Source organism: Sturnira hondurensis, unplaced genomic scaffold (genome assembly GCF_014824575.4).
Source record: "Sturnira hondurensis isolate 20B ecotype Veracruz unplaced genomic scaffold, ASM1482457v3 Scaffold0018728, whole genome shotgun sequence".
Classification (NCBI taxonomy): domain Eukaryota; kingdom Metazoa; phylum Chordata; class Mammalia; order Chiroptera; family Phyllostomidae; genus Sturnira; species Sturnira hondurensis.
The window spans coordinates 2,879,792-2,903,729 of NW_028091359.1; the positions used below are offsets into that span (position 1 = coordinate 2,879,792).

Here is a 23,938-nt window from a genome sequence, read left to right on the forward strand (position 1 = left end):
GCTCAATCCTCCACGTTTCCAGAACGAACTCAACTCCCGCCTCCGCCCCGGTTGTCCTGTGCTTGACAACCCCAATGGGGTATGGGCTGGGGAATCCTAGAACAGAGATTTGGGGCTACAGGGTGACAATAAAGCCGCAGAAGATAGGTACATTTCCTGCCGCCTCACCCATCTTGTCCTTCGGGGTGGTGCTAGTAAAGATCCCTGCCTTCGTTCACAGCACACACAGCACACCGGAGCTCCGAGCGGAGCGCGGAGGGGTTTTGTCTCCTGGAATAGTGTGGGAGGCGTATGCCCGTGCACGGGGACGCGCGGGCACCCAGGTAGGTGCGTTTCATTATGGGATGCATCTGGACTCACTGCACGCCGAGCTGGGACCTAATACTTGGCTGTCAGTAACAGACCCAGGCTAACAACGATGCAGAGAAATAGGGTTCCCCCCTCACATTTCAGGAACACCCAGGCTCTTTTGCTCTGATATCCTCAACATAAGGACCTTCATCCTTCTCGCCTCCAGGTCTCTGGAGGGTGGGAACTGATCTCATCCACAGGGGAAGAGAAGTCTGTGTCTTCCCCTCTATCAAGAAAGCAAAAATTCCCCAACCTTCTTCCCCTCCAGTCTTCCATCCAGGCCCCATTGGCCAACATGCGGTTCCTAGCTATGCGGGAGGCCAGGGGAGCCCAGGAGGGGATGCCCCAGCTGGCTAGAGAAGTTCTCAACTTGGCCCTGTTCTCAGAGATTCTGACTCACTAGGTTTGGAGTTGGGGCTTGACATGGAATTTATCAAATGCTCCAAAAACCTAGGCTTAAAAAAAATTATAGTGGCTTTTCACCACACTTTGGGGCCAGCTCAAGCACATTAGTTTTCTTCAACCAAAACCACCCTAGGCCCTGGGCGAGCTATCTTTCTGCACCGACTGGGATCCTCCGCTTTATCCTGTAGGCCCTGCTCCCTTTAGGATTCATTATTTAGGTGATTAGTCAGTAAGTTTGCAGGTCATTCCTTAGTGAATTTGCAATTAATGGCTAGTTAGCCAATGAACTGACTAACTAAAGGAATGGTTAGTTGGCCTTTCCTCTTGTTTATGTGACTGGCACAGAGTAAGTGCTTAGTAAATATTTCTTTTGGTCAATGAATCCATAAAATGGAGATAAACTACAATGAATACAGCATCGAATGAGATAGTAGCTGGGAAGCCACTTTGTAAATGGTAGTATACTATATAGATGCAAGAATAAGCATTTACATGAAAAACTACTTTAAAATTTAGGATCAGGACAAATTTGCTCCCCAACGCTTCACCAATGAAACACTGTGTTCACATTTCTGAAACGGAGAGCTGCCGTTCACCCTGTTGTTGAAAAGCCAAATTTTGCTTTCAGTAACTTCCTCAACACTCAGTGATAATATATACTCTTTCTCCTTCTTGCTTGGTCCTATTTTAAGACAAATTTTCTGCTTCTATTTTTATTAGCTCATTGTGGTTACCCCCTAAGCCTTTTTGGAACAGAGATGAGATAAAACAAACAAACAGACAAAAACACATGGGAACTAACCTTTATTAACTGTGTGCTACACGCTGGACATTTGCATTCATTAACTTAGCCAAACCCCACAATAAACTAGTAGGTCTTTATGATCATCCTTATTTTATGTGTGTGTTAAGGGACTTGCCCAACGTCACAGAGCTGCTAACTGGTGAGCCAAGAGTCAGAACCAGATGCTTGGTCAACTACCATAACCAAGCATCTACCTGAGAAGAGTTTTCGTACCTTGAACTCCTCAAAATAGTTTTGGAAAATAAGCGATGTTTTTCTTTTCTCCACAGGCCATTTATCAGCAAATACTATACTTCATCAATTGTCAGTTACTCTATTATTTTTTTAAGAGAAACATCAATGTGTGGTTGCCTCTTGCACACCCCCTACCAGGGATCCATCCTGTGCCCCAACTGGGACTCGAACTGGTGGCCCTTGGGTTTGCAGGCCAGCATTTAGTCCACTGAATCACACCAGCCACGGCAACTACTCTATTATTTTATTTACCACTGAGAAGAAAAAAACCACTAAACTATGACACACCATTGATTTTAAGAGGTATCCCAATTCCAGAGACCTCAAAATGTGAAAAATGTGTGTCTTAGAATCAATAAAATAAAGTACGCCATTCTAGTAATGCAGAATGTGTGTACACAGCTTCCCTTTCTCTCCTACTCGCTTGCTGGCTGGTTTGCGCTTTCCTTTTCATCACCCAAACCTTGCCTGTCCCTTCCACATCTCCTTTCGCTGTCCTCACGGACAAGTTGGCACTGAGTTGGACTATGGGTCCAAAGTCCGTGACTGTGAACTGCAAGCCTCCTAAAAGCCTTGCACCTGTAGAAAGTACCTTATCCGGTTTCTTGGAAGAGCTACACTGGATGCTCTCATGGAGAACTTCCTCCCATGATGGCCAACAAAATTCTTTGCTGAATCTGGCCTAACTCTCATCTTCCCGTGGCACCTGGAGATGGACTGCCTTCCTTGTTCTCCATTCCCATGCAGGAGTCGGTGGGTGAGTCTGTGTACTGGTTATTTACAGGCATTTCCCTACAGGCCCTCGGCGAGGACATGGGAGGGGGCCTGGGAGCAGAAGCTGAGGCGTGTCATCCAGTTCTCAGTAACACAGGAAACATGACCCCCTAGGCGTCTCCCGAAACACCAGGGCCTTCCCTTTCTCCGCTCCAGGAGGAGGCAGGAGGCAGGGAGAATTAAGCCTCTCTGCCCCTCTTAGACCTTCCTTCCCCTTCCCGGTTTGGGGCTCCAGGAGACAAGTCAGGAAGGGAAGATGGGGTGGCGCGGCCTGGCGCTGCGGGGGAGAAGGGGATTAGCCGGCAGTGGGCCCATCGTCGCCGGGTGACAGGCCTGGCGGCAGCAGTGGGCTTGTCCGAGTTGGTGCTTTGCTTCCTCGTTTGAGTGCCAGGGGGTGGGGAGGCACTGATGCCCGCTTTCCATTTCCTCGGATTAGAAAAGCGACAGATCTATCCAGGGAAGGCATTTCCCCCTCCTGTTCCCTTCCACCTGATCTTGAGGTCAGAGTCTGCAAAGGAGCATAGGCCGATTGGAAAGGCTGGGGACACCAGGAGAGGGGGGATGCCCGGGCTGCGGATCCAGGGGCTAACCCGGGACTCCATTTGATGGAGGCCTCTGGGGCCTTTGGGATGAGTTGGCAGGCTTTGCCCCAGCATCCTGGGCATGTGTCAGGCAGTGAGGTGTGGGCCTGAGCTGCGGTCCACGTGGGCCTGTCTGCTGCGGAGCTAGAGGGTCCTGTGGGGAGGTACAGACAGACAGACAGACAGACAGACAGAAATAGAGGTAAGTGGAGTCAGAGGCTGTGCGGGGAGGTCCAGGCAGCTGAGGGAGCCTCACTTTTTGAGGCCCAGAGGCCGGCTGGCTCCCAGCGGGGCTTCCCAGACTGGAGCAGGCATTGGGCTTCCTCTTCAGCTCTCTGGGGTCTCGGGGAGCTGCTGGCAGACTCCCGGTCCTCGCCGCAATTTCCCCAAGAGGCTCTGCCAAGCCTGGCACCTTGGAGCCTGGGCCTCGGCTCAAATTCGGAGGCCGGCGAAGCACCTCCCTGCCGCCTGCGCAGCTCCCGGCCTCCCCCTGGTCGGAGCGCAGGGCCTGCCCTCCCCCGTGACCTCGGGCCGACTCCCAGCCCGCCGTTCCCGGGGCCCCGGCGAGCAGGGGCCGGCGCGCAGAGGGGCCGCCTCCGACCGGGCCGTTGCTGCCGTCGCCGCGGTGCCCGGAGCCGGGGCGCGGAGGTGTGAGAATGTGCCGGGCGTGGCCGCGGCCGACGGCGCGCGGGGCTGCGGCGCGCGGGCCCTGGACGGCGAGCGCCCGGCGGGGAGACCGCGTGCGCCCCGGGCGTCGGGCTGGGTCGCGGGGGCGAGCGGGGCGGGCCCCGTGCGGTCCCGGCTGTCGAGCCTCGGGGGGAAGTCGCGCGGCGCGGCCGGGCCCCTCGCCCGCTCTTCCCGCCCCGCTAACCGGCCCCGTGCGGGCTCCCCACCCCGCGCGGCCGGCGGGGCCGAGGGCCGGAGGGAGGGCCCCGGGCCGAGCAGCGGGGAGCGGCGGCCGCACGGGGCTCGGGGGCCTGGGGCCGCGGGGCCTGGGACCCGGGAGACCCCGCCACGGGGGGCGGCGGGCGCGGACCGACCGCGGGCGTCGACGTCAGAGGGGGGGCGTCCCCGCGGGGAGGGAGGGGAGGGGGAGGAGGGAGCCGCGGCCCCAAAGAGCAGCCGCCGGGATCGGGGGCCGCCCCAGAGCCGGGATGTGACCGGCCCCGAGGGCGCGGCGGCGGCGGCTTCCCGACCCAGCGGCCCGACCCGGAGCCCGGCCGCCCGCGTCCCTCGGACCCGAGCCTGCGGGGGACTCGGCCGCAGGCGCCCCGCATGCGGCAGCGCCGTTAGGGTGGCCACGGGGGGCGGCGGGCGCGGACCGACCGCGGGCGTCGACGTCAGAGGGGGGGCGTCCCCGCGGGGAGGGAGGGGAGGGGGAGGAGGGAGCCGCGGCCCCAAAGAGCAGCCGCCGGGATCGGGGGCCGCCCCAGAGCCGGGATGTGACCGGCCCCGAGGGCGCGGCGGCGGCGGCTTCCCGACCCAGCGGCCCGACCCGGAGCCCGGCCGCCCGCGTCCCTCGGACCCGAGCCTGCGGGGGACTCGGCCGCAGGCGCCCCGCATGCGGCAGCGCCGTTAGGGTGAGTGCGGGGTCCGGCGGGGACGGGGCGAGCCGGGCGGGCGGGCCGGGCCCAGCTCTGCCCGCCGAGTGGGGAGGAGGATGAGCGGGAACCGGAGAGGGTGGCGGGGCGACGGCGGGGCGGCGGGCAGTGCCCGGCCCTGGAGGCGCGACTCCCGGCGGCCCGGGCGCGGGGTCTGGGGGCCCCGGAGCCACGAGGCGGAGCCGCGGGGGCCTTGCAGCCGGCGTTGGCGGCGTGCGCCCGGCCGAGAGCGGGGCTCGGCTCCGGGCGGCAAACGCCGAGGCAGAAATGCGTGCGCTGGGAGCCCTCGGCTCCGGGGCCTTTGATGTAAGGGGCTCGTCACAGTTAAAGCATCGCGTGTAACGATGATCGATGACCAAGATTTATCAGAATGTGAGCAAGCCGTTACCAGAGGAGCAGGACGAAGCGGGATAAGTAATACAGCGCCCAGACTGTGAAACAACAATAAAATAATAGTCTCTTTCATAACCGAGCGAAAATTGTAACCGCAAATGTAAAAGGATCATAGACAAAGTAACTTTAAATATAGGAACAATGCGATAAGAACCATTGTATTAAAATCAATAGCAATACCATAAGAAATAGTAATAGTGTAACGAATGATAAAAATATAGGGAAAATGTGAACTAAGACATGCTATTAAGGGAAATGCTGATATTAGTAAAGTTGACAGAGTACTGCCGTATAATTTATTATCAATACTATCATGAATTATTAAATAAATATTAACCCAAATCTAAAGAGCAACGGTAATACGAATAAAGACGGCAACTAGAATAGCTGGGGTGAAAGGACAATTTATGGCCAAGGTATTCCCAGCCCAAACAACATTATAAATGTGGTGGAGTAATAAGAAGTATTGGACCAGCGTGATGGAAAGTAATCAGAACATCAAGAACCACAGCGATATTACAAATTATGACAAAGTAACGAGTAATGATGAGATGAAAAATAGCCAGCGAGTTAAGATCTGTCCTGTTACCAATGATGACAAAGTAAGAAGACACTGCGCCGATGTGATGAAGGATACGCGGGGTGTTAGGAACGATCCTAACCAAACAAATAATGATACGACAGCAAGAAATGTTGGATGTTATAAGGATGTGGAGAACATTACCGTGCATTTCGAGAACGATAACATTACAAGTCATGGCCAACGAGGCTTTGAGGCTGTGACAAAGGGCAAACAGAGGAAGCATTTTAGGGGTACAGAGTAAAAATTAAAATACGCTTGGTTAACGTGACCTGTTGAAACCCTAGGATGATGGAGCCCTGACCGTAAAGCAAGAAGGCCCATATTTAATCATGATGACTTCGTAAATCAGACCCATACTTTAACCATATGGTATTAAAAATAGAAGGTACCAATAATTTATGTGATAGGACAAATATTCCTTGTTATCGAACTGAGCAGACTACTAGTCTGATAACAGGGATAATGAAAATAAAACAATTTCTCCAGAGCAGGAACAGCGTCACCAGTAATCCAGAGTGGAAAGAAAAGTGCTCGCCTTGGAAACGCGGCTGCTGGGAGCCGCGGCCGCGGAGCCTGCCGGCCGCGCCCGCACGGTCCCCGAGCGGGACTCGCGGTGCGGAGCGGCCCGCACGGGGTCCCCTCTCTGCGCCCCCCGGGCGGGAGGTGGAGGAAATTAGCCGGAGCTCCCGGGCTGTCGGGGTTTGGTTCCTTGAGCGGGAGGAAAGGAAGAGGCGAAGCCCGAGGAGGGGAAGGGGAGCGCGGCGAGGCCCGGGTCCCCAGCCTGGGCGGTGGATTGGCCTCAATGGACTCAGGCGGCGGACGGGCTCCTCCCGTCGCGAGCTGCAGGGCGCCGCTGCCCAGCTCTGCGTGTGACAAGTGTCCCGCAGAGGACCTAGTGGCCAGGGCGGCATCGCAGCCAGGCGGCCCCTCCTCCTGGCCCCGCACTTGCTGGCCGCACCTTGGACCAGCCGACAGTGGGCGGCCATCCCGACTGGCACCAGTTACAGACAAATGCAGCGTCTCGGGCCAGGGCGCCCAAGGACCCGCACCTCTCAGAGTTCGCTCGCCCAGGGGCTCCTGGGCTTCCCAGTCGAGGCTCCGGAGCCCGCCCGTGGGCGGAGGGGGGGTCCTGTTGCCGGCCAGGCCATTCGGGGTGAGCCCTGCTGCCCCTGGCCGGAGGACCAGCCGGGCTGTCAGCTTTATCTTTACGGGTTTTTCCCAGCCCCAGCTGGCCCCGACCCCTTTTATCTCCTCTGTTGCACTTGGCTTATTTACTTTGTGAGGCCCTGGGAGCCGAAGTCTAGGCCCTGGGATGGGGAGGCCAGTGAAGAGGAGGGACGAGGGCCTACATCTTGGATTGCCCAGAGAGACCCAGGGAAGAAGGGAACAGGAAGAAGGTAGGAGGAGAAAGGGGGAACATTCTTCCGCAGATGTACGTATAGAAAGGCCCCCAGACGTGCAGGAAGCCCCACCAGAACGTGCCCAGATCCAGAAGGAGGGAGAGGAGCGGGGAGGTGGACAGGAGCAGGAACAATGCAGGGTTGCACCCATGATGGAGGCGGGCGGGCAGGGCCCTGCAGCCTGGGCCCTCATCCTGACGCCCAGGACCAGCGGGCACATGGGCAGGTGGGTGAATAGTCCTCAACACCTGGGGGGAGGACTGGGCTGCCCCGGTGAAGGGGACCCGCCCAAATACCCTGGTCCTTAGCTGGGAAGAGTCTGGGCCCTTTGCTCCAGAGCTGAGCCTTTGGAGCTAAAAGGGTGAGCCAGTGAGGATGAATGTGAAAGCAAGGCTGGGGAGGCTCCTGGCTGAGCTCAGGGCCCGACACAGACCAGCCTCAGGAGGCTGTGGCTGCTTGGGTGACTGGGAGGCTGTTAGAGGGTGCGGTGCCTGGGCTTGAGGATGTGTGTGCCGCACGAGTGATGCGAGGTGTCGGTGGGAGTGGGAATGTGCGGGGGTAGAAGCCTGTGGTCCAGGAAGTCTCTCCCTGGCCGCTGTCTGAGCCAGTGGGTGAGGGCAGATGAGTGAGCGAGGGGCCGCCCAGCCCTGGGCCTTTTCTGCAGGTGTGGAGCTTCAGGAGCTTGGGCCCTGCCCTCCTGGCCGGGTTCTTCTCTCCTGCCTGCCCTGGCCCAAGAGGGAGCCTGGACTCCAGCTATTAGGGAGCAGCCCCAAAAGACCCAGGCATTGGGCTCAACTGGAGCCCAGCAGGAGGCAGGGACTGGGGGTACAGCTGGGGCAATGCTGAGAGGCGGTCCTTCCCCCCAGACCTACGCATCACACAGTCCACACCCTGGGCAGGCAGACCTTGCACCGAGCTCAGACCCTCCCAGGTCCAGAACCCAGAGGGAGGAGGAGGGCCCTGCCCTGTCATATCCCCCTCCCCCAGCTCCGGAGGGGGCGGGGTCCACGTGCGCCAGGGCGGCCTCCCCACCCGGCCTCCGCTGGAGAGGGCTGGGGGGTCCTTTGACCAGTGCGGACTTGGGCCTGTGACCGGTGTGTGCTGTGCCCGCAGGAGATGCTGCAGGAGAAGGGCCTGTCAGAGAGCGAGGAGGCCTTCCGGGCCCCGGGCCCAGCGCTCGGTGAGGCCAACGCCGCCAGCGCCCCCGAGCCCGCGCTGGCCGCGCCGGGCCTCAGCGGGGCCGCGCTGGGCAGCCCCCCGGGCCCCGGGGCGGACGCCGCTACCTCTGCCGCCGCGGAGCAGGTAGGTGCGCGCCCGCCGCCGTCGGGTCGAGGTCAGGCGGTGGTCTGTCTGCGGGTGTGTGTCAGTCCGCCCCGCTGCGGGCAGGGCTCGCTTCCCGGGGGACCTGGCTGCGCCCTGGGCAGGCTGTCTGTGGATGCTCCCCCGGCGGGGCTCGCGCGCTCTGCCTTTCCACCAGGAGTCCACTAGGACCCCCCACCCCCGGCTACTCTGGGACAGGTGGGGGAGGGGAGGGAGCCCAGACCGAGAGTCCGGTTCCTGAGACCCGAGAGGCCGGGGGTCGACGCCTGGGACTGGGCGGGAAGAACGGCCCCGACGGGCCCGGTGTGTGCGGGAGCCACTGCGGAGCTCGGAGGCCGCGGGGACTTCCCTGGGAAGGTCACGGTGATAACCTGAGGATGACATGACCCGGAGGCGCCTGTGCACGCGCGTCTTCGGCCTGTGCGGGTCTGCGGGTGCGTGCGTCTGGCCGAGGAGGTGGCCCTTTCTGGGTCCATCTGCAGCCAGCCTGTGGCCATGTCCGCACGTGGGATGTTTGTGTTTGTGTGCGAGTGGATCATCTGTCTCCGCAGGGGCAGTTTACCTGTCCTCTGCTGCCCGTCTACAGGTGCAGCTCCGAGGGAGGGGCTTTCAGCTACCGATCACATGCTGTAAAAATTCATCCACAATACGGGATAATTTTCTGAAACGAAATCTTGAGGCGTGGGCTTCCGGAACTGGCAGTGTTTTCGCACAGTTCCTTGGGCCCGTGTTCTCCGCTCTGAGGGCTCCGCTGGGGCCGCTGGGGTCGTGGGCCAGGCGACTTAAGTCCTCCTCCCTCCCTCCCTAGACCATCGAGAACATCAAGGTGGGCCTGCACGAGAAAGAGCTCTGGAAGAAGTTCCACGAGGCGGGCACAGAGATGATCATCACCAAGGCGGGCAGGTCAGCTCTGGGAGATACGCTCCGAGGGGGGAAGGTGGGGGGAGCGGCGGAGATCCCCAGGGGTACGCTTAGCACTCTTCTGGGTCTCCAGCCTGGTGGGGTAGCTGCCGGAGTTCCTTCCCTCCACCGCTTTGGCCTTAGCGCCCAGCCAGGACTTGGGACTGGGTCTCCAAAACCCACAGAAGACCTGCTGGGGGCACTGAGAAGGAAGGAGAGGGGCAGCACTATGTAAATGAATGCAAATAAAAATCTCGAAGCTGGGGGTCCTGGCTAGGGCAGTTTTGGCCCCCTGGGGGGCAGCTTTGCCCTCCTCCTCTTGGAGACCTGTGGGGGTTTCTCAGGATTTCGTTGACTGGGGACCTGGAGATGCCCCTCAGCGAATGAAGGAAGGGGACAGGGCCCTGTTTTCCTACTTCCGTAACGTGTGGCGGGCAGCGGGAACCTCTTCTCTGGTCCCACCAGTGCCGCTTTCCGCTGCCAGCCCCCCCCCCCCCCTTCAGTCAGGGGGAAGGCTCCGTTGGGCCCTCTGTGTGCTGTTTGGGGAGCCGCTCTCGGGTGGTTGCCAGAGAGGGATGATTTATAAAGTGGAAACATCTTTAAAATGCACTGGTGTCTGTGGGAGAGAACCGGGAGGAGAGGGCCAGGGGAGGACGATGCCGCTGGAGAGATCGGCTGCCCCCGGGGAGTCTGGGGTGGGGCAGCGGGAAGGCAAGGAGAGCCCTCACCAGGTGGAGAGGGAGACTGCAGAGAGAGAAGCAGGAAAGTTCAGGTTCAGAGACCCCCTTCCCCGAACTCCCTCCCCGCCCCACTCCACCTCCTTCACCATACTCACACTTGACTTTGATCCTTGGGGGACAGGTTGGGTGTGAAACTGTCCCTTGGCCTGGCTGTGGGCCCATCACTGGGTTTTCTGAGGGCTAAGACGGTGAAGCATCAGGGGTCAGGGCTCTAGAGTCGGGCAGCAGGGGCTTCCGTTCCAGCTCAGCGGCTTCCACCTGGGCAGCCCTCAGGCGGGGTCTCTGCCCCCTCCTCATCTCCAGCTGTAAAATAATAGGTCCTTCTCCATCCAGTTGTGTGTAAAGCACTTAGCACACCTCCTGCACATGTAAGCATACAATAAACGCTAGCTGTAACATGAATATAACAAATGCTAATAATATTAATCATAGTTCAGAGGAACGTCTGGCATCCATTCAGCGTTTCTCTCCCTAGTTTTTACAGAACTCTGTGGAACTGCTTAGGCTACTCAAAGGGAACAGGAAGCTGGTGGCCTGCCCTGCAGGGGTGCTGTGGTCCTTCCCCGCTGCTCACTGGCCCGCCTCGGGAGGTCTCCTTGGTTTCGTTGTGGGGGGGGGGGGTCTGGGCACTTGGCTGCCCTCCTGCCTAAATCAGGGCAGTGGTCAGGGCCTCCAGGGCCTCGGTCAGGAGACGGAGCAGTTAGTTGTCAGGGCCTGGGTCTGCTGCATTTGGGAGGTGAGGAGGAGGAGGCATAGGGGGCCTGCCAGAGGGTGCCGCGTGGGGTGGTCATTGAAGACAGTGCGGGGGGGCGGGGGGGGCGGGCATCACAAGCCTTCCCTTTTCCCAGCGACCTGCTCTCAGCCAGGCACTAAACTTCCTGTGGCTCAGTGGTTTCGGGTAAGACAGAGGCGGTGCCTGCGGCTTTACCTGCTGTCCCTCCTTTCTGCGCAGCCGGGGAACTCAACCCAGGGACCCACCTCGAACTGCTGAGTGGATTACAGGGGTGAAGGGGGGGGAGGAAAGGAGACAGAGAAAGCTCCAGAACTTCCATTTTTAGGCAGCAGGAATAACCTTGTCTCTAGAAAATAAATGGCCGGCATGCTCTTTGGGCAAGCTTGGCCTCTGTCATTTTAAACAAAAGACATTTGTGACTTTTCTCAGTGGGTTTCCTACACCTGCTTGGGTCCTCCTTGCTCCCTCCCCCAGCACACACTCACAGTAACACACACACTCACACTAACATGCACCCTTGCAGAGGGGACTGGTTGCAGGCCACTTTTGTGCCTGACCCTAGTGGAGGCTTAGAGGTGGGTCTCAGGGAATGATGGTATAATTTAAAAATGGTGGCGATGATGTTGGCCACTTGTGAGTGCCTCACAGTCCTTCGTTTCTCTGGCAGCAGGTTTTCCTTGCACCAGCTCAAGTCTTTAAGGAAGTCAGTAGCTTCAGCCCCTCCCCCCACAGTTCTCACAGACCCTTTTCCCTCCCACGTTGCTGCCCACTGACTTCAGAGACCACTTTCACTGCTCCGGTGCCCTCCTCCCTCGTTGCCTCCCTCCCACCGACAGCCTCAGGAGGCAGCTTGCTTTGCTTGGGCTGTGGCTCTTCAACCTCCTGCCCAGTGCCCCTCCGGGTTCTCTTCTTTGTGTCTCTACCAGCACTCTTCCTGGGACACTTCCATCTCTTAGTAAATGGCCTGGACCTTTCTCCTAAACCTTGACTCACAGATTCCTAGACTGTTGCAGCTGGACATAAACCCTGCCCCAGGGAAGGAAAGGCAGTTGGCTCTTGTAGATAGAAGCCGAGTTAAGGCAGCCACCAGGTCTACACCAGCCAAGCAGATACCCCCCCCCACCAGAACAAAGCCCCAACTTTGAGACATGTCCTTGATCACCTACTTCAGGGCCAGTGCAGTGATTTGAATGGGGGGGGGGGTTGCTGCCCTGCCCTGGAGCTGGTTAGGGGTGTGACCACTGCCTTCTGGCTGATGGAAGGGCAGGTCTCAGAGAAGAGGGAGCAGAAGGCTCTCAAGCCAATTTGAGCCCTTGGGTCACAAGCCTCTTGCCTGAAGCCCTGGAAGGTCTGCAGGCCCAAGGAGTGAATTTGAATTCTCAAACGATTTGATCTGGTGAATAAAACACCCACCACCATGTGACCCATCCATTTCTGGATGCTCAGGAGCCCCTGATGTCCAGTATAAGGGGTGGCCAGACCCCTCCGCAGCCAGTTTCTGCCCCACTCAGGCCCCTGTGCCCAGAAGGGTTGTGCTGCAGCTGGCAGAGAGCAGACCCCTTCCTCTGCCTCTCTCCATGCCCGCCAAGCTTGGTGCATGTGAGAAGCCCCATTTTCTCCCAAACACAGATAAAAGTGAGCTCCACAGAAATTTAAATATAAACCTCCCCAGAATGAAAATTCCCTGAGCGTCTGGCTGCTCGACTCCTAGGTCATGGTTGTACCACCAGATAAATCTCCACTATCGGCCTTCGCAGCCTGTTGAGTTCAATGTTGCTGGTGTTAGTGACAGTGAATTTGCGTTTGAAAAATGAACTACCGATGAGAACTCCTGTTGAACCTGTATTGTTTGTTATTCTGAGGCAAGGACTTGGCCTGGCTTAATCCGGGGCTTCAAAGCCGATTGCCCTGGCTCTGTATACAGAGCGTCAGCGCTCGGTGGCGTGGGTGATAAGAGAAGTACGGGTTGAAGACACTGGGAAAGCGGGCTGGGGAGAGAGTGCTTTGATCTCTTCTTAAAGTATTTTCTGAAAGCAAAAGTCTATCAGAAGGAAATGTCTTTTAAAAAAATCTAAGAGAAACAACTGACCTTCCAAAACAGCATCCATTCCACACGCCCTTGCTCCTGCCCTCCCCCCCACCCCCAGGGAAAATATGTCTTAAAAATGCTTTGAGCGAATTAGAAAACTGTGTGTGTGCATAAAGTGGAAATAAATTACGTAGCTGTGTTACTGCTCTCAGAAACCATCCGGCTACAAGAGACTCGGTCCCACAGCAGCCCCCAGCTCAGCCGTGGGTCCTGGGCCCTGGCCTCTTCCCAAGTCACCCAGAATGCTTCCCCAGGACCCCCAGGCACTGGGCGTGGAAAGGCGGGTGGGGTTTTGTGTGGACCCCCGACCTTTTGCCTGCAGCCTGCTCCTTTCAAACTCTGGGCTCCAGGGTGAGAGAGAGTGTGTGTGTGTGTGTGTATTAATATATATATATATATATATAAAATTTTAATGCCAATTTTATTGAAGTGGAACATTCCTGCAGAAAAGCGAACAATTCTTAATTGTACAGCTCTGTAGACTTTCACAGAGCGAACACACACCCAGATAAAGAAACAGAACAGAACCAGCCCCCAGAAGCCCCCTCGTGCGCTCTCCTAGTCGCCCCCGCTCCTCCCCCAACCTCTGTCCAGACTTCTCGGCCTTTCCATCTGATTTTGCGCCTACATTTAAGGGATAGCACACAGAGCGGGTCCCAGGCTCCCCGACCCCCCCCCCACACCACCCAGGAAGTCGGGGCTGCGGTGGGTTTGAGCCTTGGGGACCCCGCCAGGTGGGGAGGCTGGCGGGTCCCCGAGGGCCGCCACTCCCTGCTCCTCCCCCCTCCGCGGGACTGGTGGGGAGCGAGGCGGTCCGCGCCCCGAACTGGCGTCTCTCTGGGCCCAGCTGTGACCGTCTTGTTCCCGCTCAGCAGCGAGGCTCCGTTTACGGATTCGTTGCCAAAATCAAAATGTCCCGAAGCCGTTTCTCCGCGCCGGTCGAAGGAAGCTTATCTTAGCAGTTCATTCTAAAACCATTTCCGAGGATGGAGGAGATAACGGCTCCAGCCCCGCGCCCTGTCAGAGCCTCTGTCTGGACCGGAGGGGGGGCCGCGGGCTTTCATCTCTTCCCCGGGCCCGCGGGGCGGGCGGCGTGTTTATTCCCCCGGCGGGGCCGTTTCCGCGTGTGCGGGGAGCGCCGGTCCGCCTGGGCGTCCGGGAGCCCAGGGCGGGGGCAGGGCACGAGGGGAGCCCGGAGAGGGCGCCAGGGGCGCGTGCGAGGGGCTCGGAGGAGCCGAGGCGGAGGATGGAGGCCGGAGGCTGCGGAGACGGCCGGGGGCGGGGGGGGGGCGTTGAGCACGGGCGCCCCCCCTCCCCGGCGCACGGGACAGGCGAACCGGGACTTCACGTGCAGCGCGCGGTCGGGCCGCGTGGGATACGGGCTGCTGGGGCCATCGCCTCCCTGCTTGACCCGCCCTCCTCCCACTAAAGTGGTCAGTTCTGCCATAGGTGTCGGTATTCAGGTGCATTTTATGCCTGTCCTGAATCACAGAAACAACTGGCGCCTCACCGCACCACTCCGTCCGCTGCAGAGGCGAGGACCTGTGCGATGCAGGGTGGGCCCGGGGGAGGCAGAGTCCCCAGCCCGGCGCTGCCTCTGTGGCTCGAGGCGCGCCAGCTGGCTGAGGGCTCCCCCTCCAGCCTCGGGCTCCCCCTCCGGCCAGTTCTGGAGCCTGTGGGTGGGTGGAGCACGCGTTTCACCTTCGCACTCAGCCTCGTCCCCACGGGCAGGCAGCCTTTCATCCTTCTGGAGCCCCCTAGAGGGGAAACGACTGTGCCCAGGGTCCCCGCAGAGCGTGTGCTCCGAAGCCCAGAGGCAGTCAGGGCCGGCGGAGCTGTTTCCACCGAGGCACGGAGCTCACTGGGTCCCAAAGAGCCTTCTGAGGACTTTTGAACGCCCCATGCAGACCAGACAGCCCACCTCCCTCCCAGCTTCTGGGGGCTGCTGCCCGGTGGGACCGAAGGCTAGGTGATACCTTCCTCCCCTGCTCCAACTCCCCCAAACCTCCCTGACACTGTTATCAGTCAGCAATCCGTCTACGGTCAGTGTCCAGGAGAAGCCGAGTCCCAGGACACCAGCCCCCCTCGGAGGGCTCCGCACAGGCTCCTCGCTGGCCTTCCGGGAGGCACTGAGCGTTGGCCAGGCCTCCGAGCCGCCGAGAGGAGCCAGAGCGAGGAGGACGGGACCCCCATCCCCGCACGGCCGCCAAGCTGGGGCAGACTATTGAAGTGGCAGCGAGCCACAGCCTTCGGCCGGTGTGGACACTGGCCTGGCAGGAGCCCGTCTGCCCTCTGCCGCCGCCGCCCAGAGTGACTGCAGGACAAGGGGGCCACGGTCCGGCACCGGGACCAGGCACAGCCCCATTTTGCGGCCGCGTCTGTGGCAGCTACAAAATGGTGGCCTGGGAAGGACAGGATTCTTGGCCCTCCCCCAGGGAGGGGGAGGTGAGGCAGCTGCCGCTTTCCCTCTCCAGCTTCGGGCCCACCAGGGGAGAGGCTGGGCCAGGACCGAGGGTGGTGCAGGCTCCAGCTGTGCCCCCAGGCCAGGCCGGGGCTGGCGAGCAGGATTGGGTTCCTGAACCCTCTCACTTCCCCGGTTCCTGGGGAGGGGGTGGGGTGGACATTTGAAAATGCTTTCAATTGACATCTGAGACAAATTCTTCCACGCGGTTTATAAGTCCCTAGACGTGCAGCGAGCCTCCAGGCACGCACGCGTGCCCGCACGCGCTCCACCTCGCGCACTGGGTCTCGGGCACTTGAGCGCGTACGTGGTCACAGCCTCCCACACCCCGGTCGCCGCAGTGCCCTCCCAGCTTTCCCTCCAGCCAGAGCCAGGGCGACAGACCGGGCAGGGCGGCCCGGGACTGGAGCCCGGAATCTCTCCCCCAACTTCGCCTCGGGGTTCTGCCCCGGGCTCACTGTAGGGTCCACCAGCTTATGGAAGTCTTGATCCCTTCGGGAGGCCTTGCCCTGTGCAGGTAAGCGGGTACCCGTGTTGACAAAATGGGGGCTCCCATCATCTGGTGCAGGTGTCTGGGACAGCTTCTCTGGAGGGGCCGGTACTGTGTCTCAGCTGGCGAGAGGCGGGTGCCTGGTGGCTGTCCTGCAGTGGGCCAGCCGGGCACTCTGGGCACTCTCCCAGCTCAGGGGGCCCTCCGTGGTTTGGAGGCCCTCCGTGTCTGTCTCTGGGGGGCCACTTTTGTCGGAGATCATGGGGGGGGGGAATGGGGGTGTGTGAGGACGATAGTGAGAAAGTTCTGTCTGACTCTCTGGGGAAGTCCGGGGCGGGACCTGCTGAGCAGGAGAGGGAGCGGTGCCCGCGCAGGTGTGTGCGGCTGCTGTTGAATGTGCGGACCTGCGGGTGCGCTGAGGGGTCGGGGAAGCTCTTCTCTGGAATGCGCTTTGAGCCTCAGGGTCCCGGGCAGTCTCAGCCTGGGCCTCAGGGACTGTCAAAAGACAGACAAAACTTTCTGTCTTTTGGTGAACCCATTTTCACAGAGGTAGGTCGCCCCACTGGCTTGTGGAGAGAGGAGTGCAGTGGGTCAGTGCTCATAGTCCTGCATGGGTTCATTTAATCCGCACAGCAGCCCATGGGATACGAGGTAATCTCTGCGTTTCAGAGGTGGGGAAACCGAGGCACAGAGCGAGCTGCCCTCAGCCCCCAGCTGTCTGTGGTGGGACCAGCTGTGAGGCTTGGCACAGTGGTCCTAGAATCCATGCTCCACTCCAGGAGCCCCCCTGGTTGGACTGCCCCTGGAACCCGGCAGCACGGGCAGGCCGGTCTGGGCATCCACAGGAACACACAGCTCTACTGAGCCCTCCGAAGGAATGCAGATTCCCAGCAGCGCTCTCCTGTTCCCTGCACGTTGGTTTAAGGGTCCCCAGAGACAGGACCCAGAAGAGACCTGTCATTGGTTAATGGAAGCAGCTGACGGGGGACTTCCAGGTCTTCTGCTCTGGTTCCCCACAGTGGCATCCCAGAATGTTACCTGTCCAGGGACTGGTGAGGGACAGTAGGGATATGGAGGTGGACAGCTTGGTGTTGACATCCTCTCTCAGGATCCTGACCAGGGTCTCTAAGCTTCAGCTGCTCGCAGCCACTAGGCCTAAATCTTAGGGAATGGGGTGGGGGAGGGAGGAGTCAGTTTGGGAAACCGGGTAAACCCTCCTCCTAGACAGACAGACTGACAGACAGTGCATCCTTCTCCTTGTGTGGGGAGAGGCTGGGGCCGGAGAGGGACGGGGCTCACACAAGGTTCTGACGGAGGCCGAGACCTGTTCCTGTAAGGCCCTGCTCCTGAGGGCCTTCTGCCCCCCCACACCCCGCCATCTGCTGGTGCTCTGTGCATGCCTCCATCTCACCCTTTGGCTTCCCCTAGGAGAATGTTCCCCAGCTACAAGGTCAAAGTCACAGGCATGAACCCCAAGACCAAGTATATCCTGCTGATTGACATCGTCCCTGCGGATGACCACCGCTACAAGTTCTGTGACAACAAGTGGTAAGAACTTGGGTCCCTTATGTCCCCCGCCTTTCCTCCATTGCTCTTACCACCTGCCACACCCGTGGCCACCTAATGTTTGCTGCAGGGACTCACCAGAGAGTTGGAGCCCAGACCCACGCCCTGGGAACCGGGCTGCAGAGGCTGTGGGGTCAGCAAATGCCCACACACCTGCCTTGGCCTGGGCTGGGCCTGGGGTGGAAAATGGGCTGCAGTGCTTGGTGGGTTTCAGGAGCCTGTGCTCCCCTGACAGCCATGGACATGCTGGGTTGGTGGCCATGCTGTGGGGTGACAGATGAACACCAACCTGGGCCTCGCTGCCTGGGGAGGGGGACAGAAGCCATTTCTTTGTGGGGGCGGGGGCGGGGGTGGGGGGCAGGGGCATGTAGCTGCCTGCTCTGTGGCCTCTCTCTCCTGTTTCTCTCTTACTTCCTCTTTGTCTGGCTGTAGAGGGTGCCCACCAGCCAGAGTCAGGGGCTGCTGCCCTGGGGGGGGGCGGGTGGCTGATGGGACCCTTTGGCAAGGGGCTGGGAGATACAGGTGGGTTGAAGGGCAAAACCAAACTGGGCCTGGGACAGTAAACACTGGGCTCCATTTCCTGAGGCCACCTCCCAGTGGCCTGCCCCCAGGGCTCAGGACAGCGCTCAAGGAGAGAGAGGGACCAAAAGGATCAGCAGCCCTGGGGTGGGACTCCACAGAGGGTGATTTGTGGGGCCAGCAAAGACTGGGTGGACGGGGTCCCCAGGTCCTGCCAGAGGCCGTGTTCCCATTTCTTCTCCCCAGGCTGGGCCCGCAGGCAGAGCAGGCTCTGGCTGAGGGGCAGCTACCTGTTGATGTCTCTGGGGCAAGAAATCTGAAAGGTGTCTAGGCCTCCTGAGAAGCTCCCTCCAAATAAGATCATTTACAACATTTTAAAATCGTCTATATAACATGCAAAGCAGTGGTGCCTGCATCTCCCTGCAGGACGTTTGTGGTTCGCCCGTTCCTTCCAGTGGACAAGACATTTCTCTATGACCCCCCTTTTCCTTCTTTCTCTCTTCTGCCCCTCATGGCTATGCCCCAAATCCTAAATCGTCAGTGTGACAGGACCGGCAGGGGTTTTCCCCCCTTTGGGTCGGTGGGGATTTGCTCTCAGGGAGGGGACTGGGGCTCTGGGCTTCCCAGACCCCAGGAGACCAACTGCTCTGGCCCATTGCTCTGTTGGCAGGATGGTGGCGGGGAAGGCCGAGCCGGCCATGCCAGGACGGCTCTACGTCCACCCAGATTCTCCCGCCACTGGGACCCACTGGATGCGGCAGCTGGTCTCCTTCCAGAAGCTGAAGCTGACAAACAACCACCTGGACCCCTTTGGCCACGTAAGAACGACCCTTGAGGGCCAGTCCCGGGGCGCACTGCGGATGGATGGGTGCAGTGGGGTCTGGAGAATCCAGTCTGGGGATCCAGCTCCAGGCTTTGGCACTTGCCAGGCCAATCTGTGGCAGGAGCACAAGGTCCCAGGCCCTGGGCTGTACCTTCCTCCCCTTAATGCTTACTGGCTGGGTGATTTGGGGCAAGTTTCTCAGCCTTTTGGAGCCTCAGTTTTCTTGTCTAGAAAGTGAAGATGACCGTACACACTTTTTCCACGGTTGTGAGAACTCAGTGGGAGAATATGCACGGAGCAACCTGCATATAGGAGGCTCTAAATAAATGCCAACTGTGGCCATGATGATGGTGGGTGACATCCCTCAGCCACAGCTTCCCCAGACTTGGCCTTGCTGGAGCATGAGACAAGTCAACTTTCTTCAGAAAGAGTCGTGGTGGGACTAAAGCATCTCTCTGGTGTGTTCGGCGGCTCGGCCTGGCCGCTGCTGGCCCTCGGGAAGGGCAAGCCGTGCTCTGGCCCCAAGTCAGCTCCCTCCTGGCCTTGCTGGGACCCGGCTCTCACCAGAGAGATCCCGAAGCCCCAGGGATGCTGCTGCTGCTGACGCCCCATTCAGGCTGCTGAAGCTTATTCTTTTGCCATCTGGCTCTGGCAGGCCCACAAAAGCTTTTTATGTGGAAATTTTTAGCTCAAAGTATGTGGGGCCAATTGAAGCCTGAGGACCTAGTATTATCTGCCAGGGCGCAGCCATACCCCTCTCGCTACCCATGGTTCCCCTGGAAGTGTGGGGTGGGGTGGGGGGCGCGGGTGCACTAGAGGCTCCCAGATGCAGTTCCCAGGGCTGCACGCTGAGCACTCAGGTTGTGCACGGTGCTGGGGGAAGCAGGGTGCCGGTGCGCAGGTGAGTACGTGCCTCTTCTAAGCCTCAGCTCTATCTCTGGGGATGGGCTTGCAAAGCAGAATTCTGTGAATCACGGCTCTCCGTGGAGAATGCCACTGGGGCTGCATTTCTGGTGGGCTCGTATGTGACTAGCAAGGAGCTCTTAGTTCTACTTTTGCCAGAGCCTGTTCAGTTCTCCTCTGTGTCGGCGAACTATAAATGATCATCTAGGCGAGTGCTTCGTTAACATAGCTCCTGGCTGACTACTTATCCGTTTTTCAAGCAGCACGGGTTTCTCCCAGGCAGGGTGGGCAGGTGCTGTTGGGTGTGTGGCAGAGACATGCGGGTGTGCCTGGTGCCATGTGCTTGGGCAACCCCAGCCTGTCGTAGGGGCGGAGACAAGCCACCAGTCCAGCAGGAGGGCCCGCCAAACCCTGCCTCCTGAGCACAGGGCCTTGTAACTGAGGGAAGAGGCACGTTCCAGGTCTTCCTCGGGACCATCCTGGCTGAGACCCTGTGCCCAGCCAGCGCCTCTCAGATCCCCTTCTTGGCTAGGCTGCGGTGGAGGCAAGGAACCTGGCTGACAGGCACATCTCTACTCACAGCTGCACACACATAGACCCCAGGGAGAGTCCCCTGGGGTGAGCACAGAGCTTGGTAGGAGCTGAACATTTGGGTGAGTGGCTAGAGGGCCCAGGGATCAGAGGTCTGGTGAGAATTCTGGGTACACAGCTCCCCACAATGGTTCCCAGTTGCAGGGATGCCCCAAAGGACTGCTCTGCCTGCAGAAAGTGGCAGGTGAGGTAGTCAGGTGGCTGGGAAGCTGGTTTTTTTAGGAGTGGGAGAGAGACCTGCCTTGGTAGCCCAGCAGTAGGTTTTCCCAGCTTGGCTTGCCTCTTTGGTGGCTCTGCTGGGGTCCATGAGGGTTTGCACTAAGCCTGCATGTAGTCTTGGGTCTGGGCCAGTAGGGCTGCTTGGTGGGTTAGTGATGTTGGGGGAGCCCCTGGCTGCAGTTGCCACGCCTGCCTGGGGCTCACCTCCCCTTGGCAGTAGGGATATTCCCCGTACTAACTCGGCTTCCTCTCCAGAGGGTTGGAATGCAGGGCACCTCCCTGCTCTACCATCCCCACATTTCCCTAGCATGTGCAGCTTATTGGTTGTAACGCTCTCTGTGGGTGGCAGCGCTCCGGGAGATATCAGGCCCAGCGCTCTTTCAGCGTCCACACAGGTCTTTCTGTGCACAGGGCTTGTGCTATTTGGAGCCCCACTGGAGAGGGAGCAGCCTTTGGCCAGGAGACAGGGGCTGTGTGGATGGGCTAACTTCCTACACTTAACAGGGCGTGGTGGCCCACTTGGACCTTGGCTCTCAGCTCCTGGGTCAGTGCCCAGGAGAGTGGTGAGCGCTCCAGGTTGCCCTTCCTGGCTTCTCAGTGCAGGAGCCCGGGACTGCGCCATCTCACACTGTAAACTGACCCCTAACAAGCTCTTCCTTCTGCATAGCTCAGCTCCAAATTCTCGGTTTTCCCCAGGAGCTTCCAAACCCCAAGTAACTCTGTTTGGCCAGACGGACTCAGGGCTTTTCTCACAGCGTCTCAGGGGCTCAATGGAGTGGTCGCCTCTCATTGGCAGCCTTCCCCTAGGAGAAGGGTCTGGGGTTTGGGTGAGGGCTGGGGCCCAGCCACTTGTCCTACACAGAAGGCAGGGGCTCCCGAATAGGGACCCCCTCAGCCCACATGGCCACATGTTCCAAACAGCACTGGGCTCTGACTAGAGAGCACCTTGTAGGTTTTTGCTGTGGGTCTGGGAGAGACCTCTGTTCTTGAGGGGTGGGTCCAGAGTATGATCCCTGGATGCTGGGAGCAAAGCTTAAAGCTGAGGGCAGGCAGGCAGCAGGGGCAGACAGGATCAGGGGGCTAGGGCGGGACTGAGATGCTTCTGTACAGCTCCAGTTCGGCCCCACATCAGCGGCTCGGCTGGCTGTGTCGCTGTGTGCCCAGTAGGCAGGTAGGTAGTTCCTGAGCCACAAGGCCACTGCCCCGCTGCAGTAGGCCCTGCGTGCTACGGCAGGACAGCAGGACGTAGGTCTTCCTTTTCTTGTCTCAAGACTCCCAGATCCATGAGGAGGAAGGTCAGTTTATGATTTCTGATATGAATTTGACTTTCGAGTCTGTTTCAGAGGCTGAGTGCATCCTGGGCTGGGAGTGCGGGCGGCCGTTGCTTGGCCACAGAGGAGCATGTGCACAGCGCCCTCTATGTGCCACTTCCTCCTCTTCACCTCCTTTGTTGCTCCTGAACTTGGGACCCAGGCTCCATGCCACTTCTTCTGGGACTCAGGTCAGGGTCCCCATTATAGGCTGTCAGAACTTCATGTACCTTTTCGTCCTAGTACTTACCACAGTTGCAGGTTTATACTTTGTTGTCAGATTTGTTTTTGAATAGGAAATACATCCACCTGGTTTAAAAATGAACCAACGAATAAATAAACATGCCTCCAATGAGATGTCTTCCCCCCGCCCCAGGTTCCCCACCTCCCTCGTTTCTTCAGTCCCAGCCACAAGTGACTAATGTCACTAATTCTCCAAAAAGCGTTTGTTTTTGCAGACACAAGCTGAATCCAGAATCTCACATCCCTTCTCTTAGACACAAGCGGTGTCATACCACAAACACGTTTTGGCACCTTGCTTGGTCAACCCAGTACATATATCATGGAGGTGGGTCCATTCACATACAGCAGCCACACGCCTTTTCCCACAACTGTGTAGAATTTCGTCGTGTGTTTGCTCCATAAACTACGCAGCTGGATCGAAGGACTTCAGTGTTTTCCAGTATTTTTTGCTCTTTTGATTAAGCTGGTGCGTAGGGCGTGGTATACCTGTGCCAAGAACAGCTGTGCGATAATGTGCCCGAGAGGAGGCTGTTTGGATTAGCCATTCGTAACTGCCCCCAGGTGGAGTTACCCTGATGGGTGTTCCCACCGACGCCGGAGCCCCCCCACCCCCAGCGCAGTGGGAGAGAAAAGTTTTGGATGTCTGCCGGCGTGATGAGTGAAATGTGGATATCAGTTTTAGTTTTAATTTGTATGTTTTTATTATGAGCGAGGTGAGGCATCTTTTTAATATGTATTTCCTCTTCCGTGAGCTGCCGTCCTTACCCTTGGCTCATTTTTCTCTTCTGTTTGGTCCCGTATCGATTCTAGGAGTGCTTATAAATTAGGAGGTTTTTGCTCCTATCTGTGGTAGGAGCTGCACGTGCGTTTTCCATTTGTCATTTGTCTTTCGAGTTTGCCTACTGTGGTATTTCTACACAGAAGTTTTGTGTTGACTGGGTTGGTCTTTTCCTTATAGATTCTGCATTTCCAGTGATTGAAAGCCCTTATTCACTCCTTACTTATAAGGGCATTTTCTTCTGAAGTTTTATGGATTTATTTTTACGTTTAAACCGTTGGTTCTTTTGGAGTTTATTCTGGCATCGTATGATATGAGGTGTGAATCCAACTTTTTTATTGTTTTCTAGAACCGTCCAGCTGCCCCAACACCAACCTTGCATGAGTACACTGGCCTCCCGGTTGGGGGGCCAGGTGGCAGGAGACTAAGCCCTGGTCGAATCTGCGTCTGTTCGTGCGTCAGCACCTTAATGGAGGCTTCACGACAGGGTTGAGTGCCCCGCAGGCCTGACTGTTCTCCCCTGTTGCTCTTCTTTTGCGGTTTTCTGGGCTAGACTTGCATTTTTTGTTTGTTTGTCTTTTTAATGTGCACTTTAGAATAAGCTTACAGTGTGGAGAATGAAGCTTATTTTTATATTTTTATATTTATGAGGCTAATGCTGGTGAGTGGCATTGTATGAAGTTCAAGTGCATGAGGTTCAAGTGTATGAGGTTTGTAATACCACCTCTGAACCTCCACTGTGTCTGCTCTCCTGTCATGCATGACCCCTGTGGTCCCCTCGATCTCCCCCTTTCCCCATCATTTTATTAGGATCACTATAAATGATACATTTACTTAGGGAGATCGGGAGGAATGCCTTGCTCGTTGTTGAAGTCAGCTTTTTGCTCTCCAGAAGTGCACTCAGGTTTCTTCCTAAGGTCCTACATCTTTCTTGTTCAGTATTCCATCTTGTCTCGATGATAAATGCAGGCTTTCTTCCACTGCATTTTCTCACCACTTATTTTTGCTTGATTTGTGTGCCTTCCCACTAGATAGGAAACCATGAGGTGTTAATTTATTTTAATGAAATTTATTGGGCTAACCCTGGTGAATACTACTGTATGAGTTTCAGGTGTAATCACCCTGA

The 23,938-nt window shown here is 58.2% G+C and overlaps 1 protein-coding gene across 1 annotated transcript in view; it reads left to right on the forward strand.

Annotated features, from left to right (window-relative positions):
- The first annotated feature begins 5,623 nt into the window (after nucleotides 1–5,623).
- The window catches only part of TBX4 (T-box transcription factor 4), a 29,056-nt gene continuing 10,741 nt past the window's right edge, over nucleotides 5,624–23,938 (forward strand). The window contains exons 1-5 of the mRNA XM_037070020.1: nucleotides 5,624–5,746; nucleotides 8,241–8,429; nucleotides 9,256–9,350; nucleotides 17,289–17,408; nucleotides 18,616–18,763. Of these exons, the coding sequence (XP_036925915.1) occupies nucleotides 5,624–5,746; nucleotides 8,241–8,429; nucleotides 9,256–9,350; nucleotides 17,289–17,408; nucleotides 18,616–18,763 (675 nt within the window). The remainder of the gene's footprint in view (nucleotides 5,747–8,240; nucleotides 8,430–9,255; nucleotides 9,351–17,288; nucleotides 17,409–18,615; nucleotides 18,764–23,938) is intronic.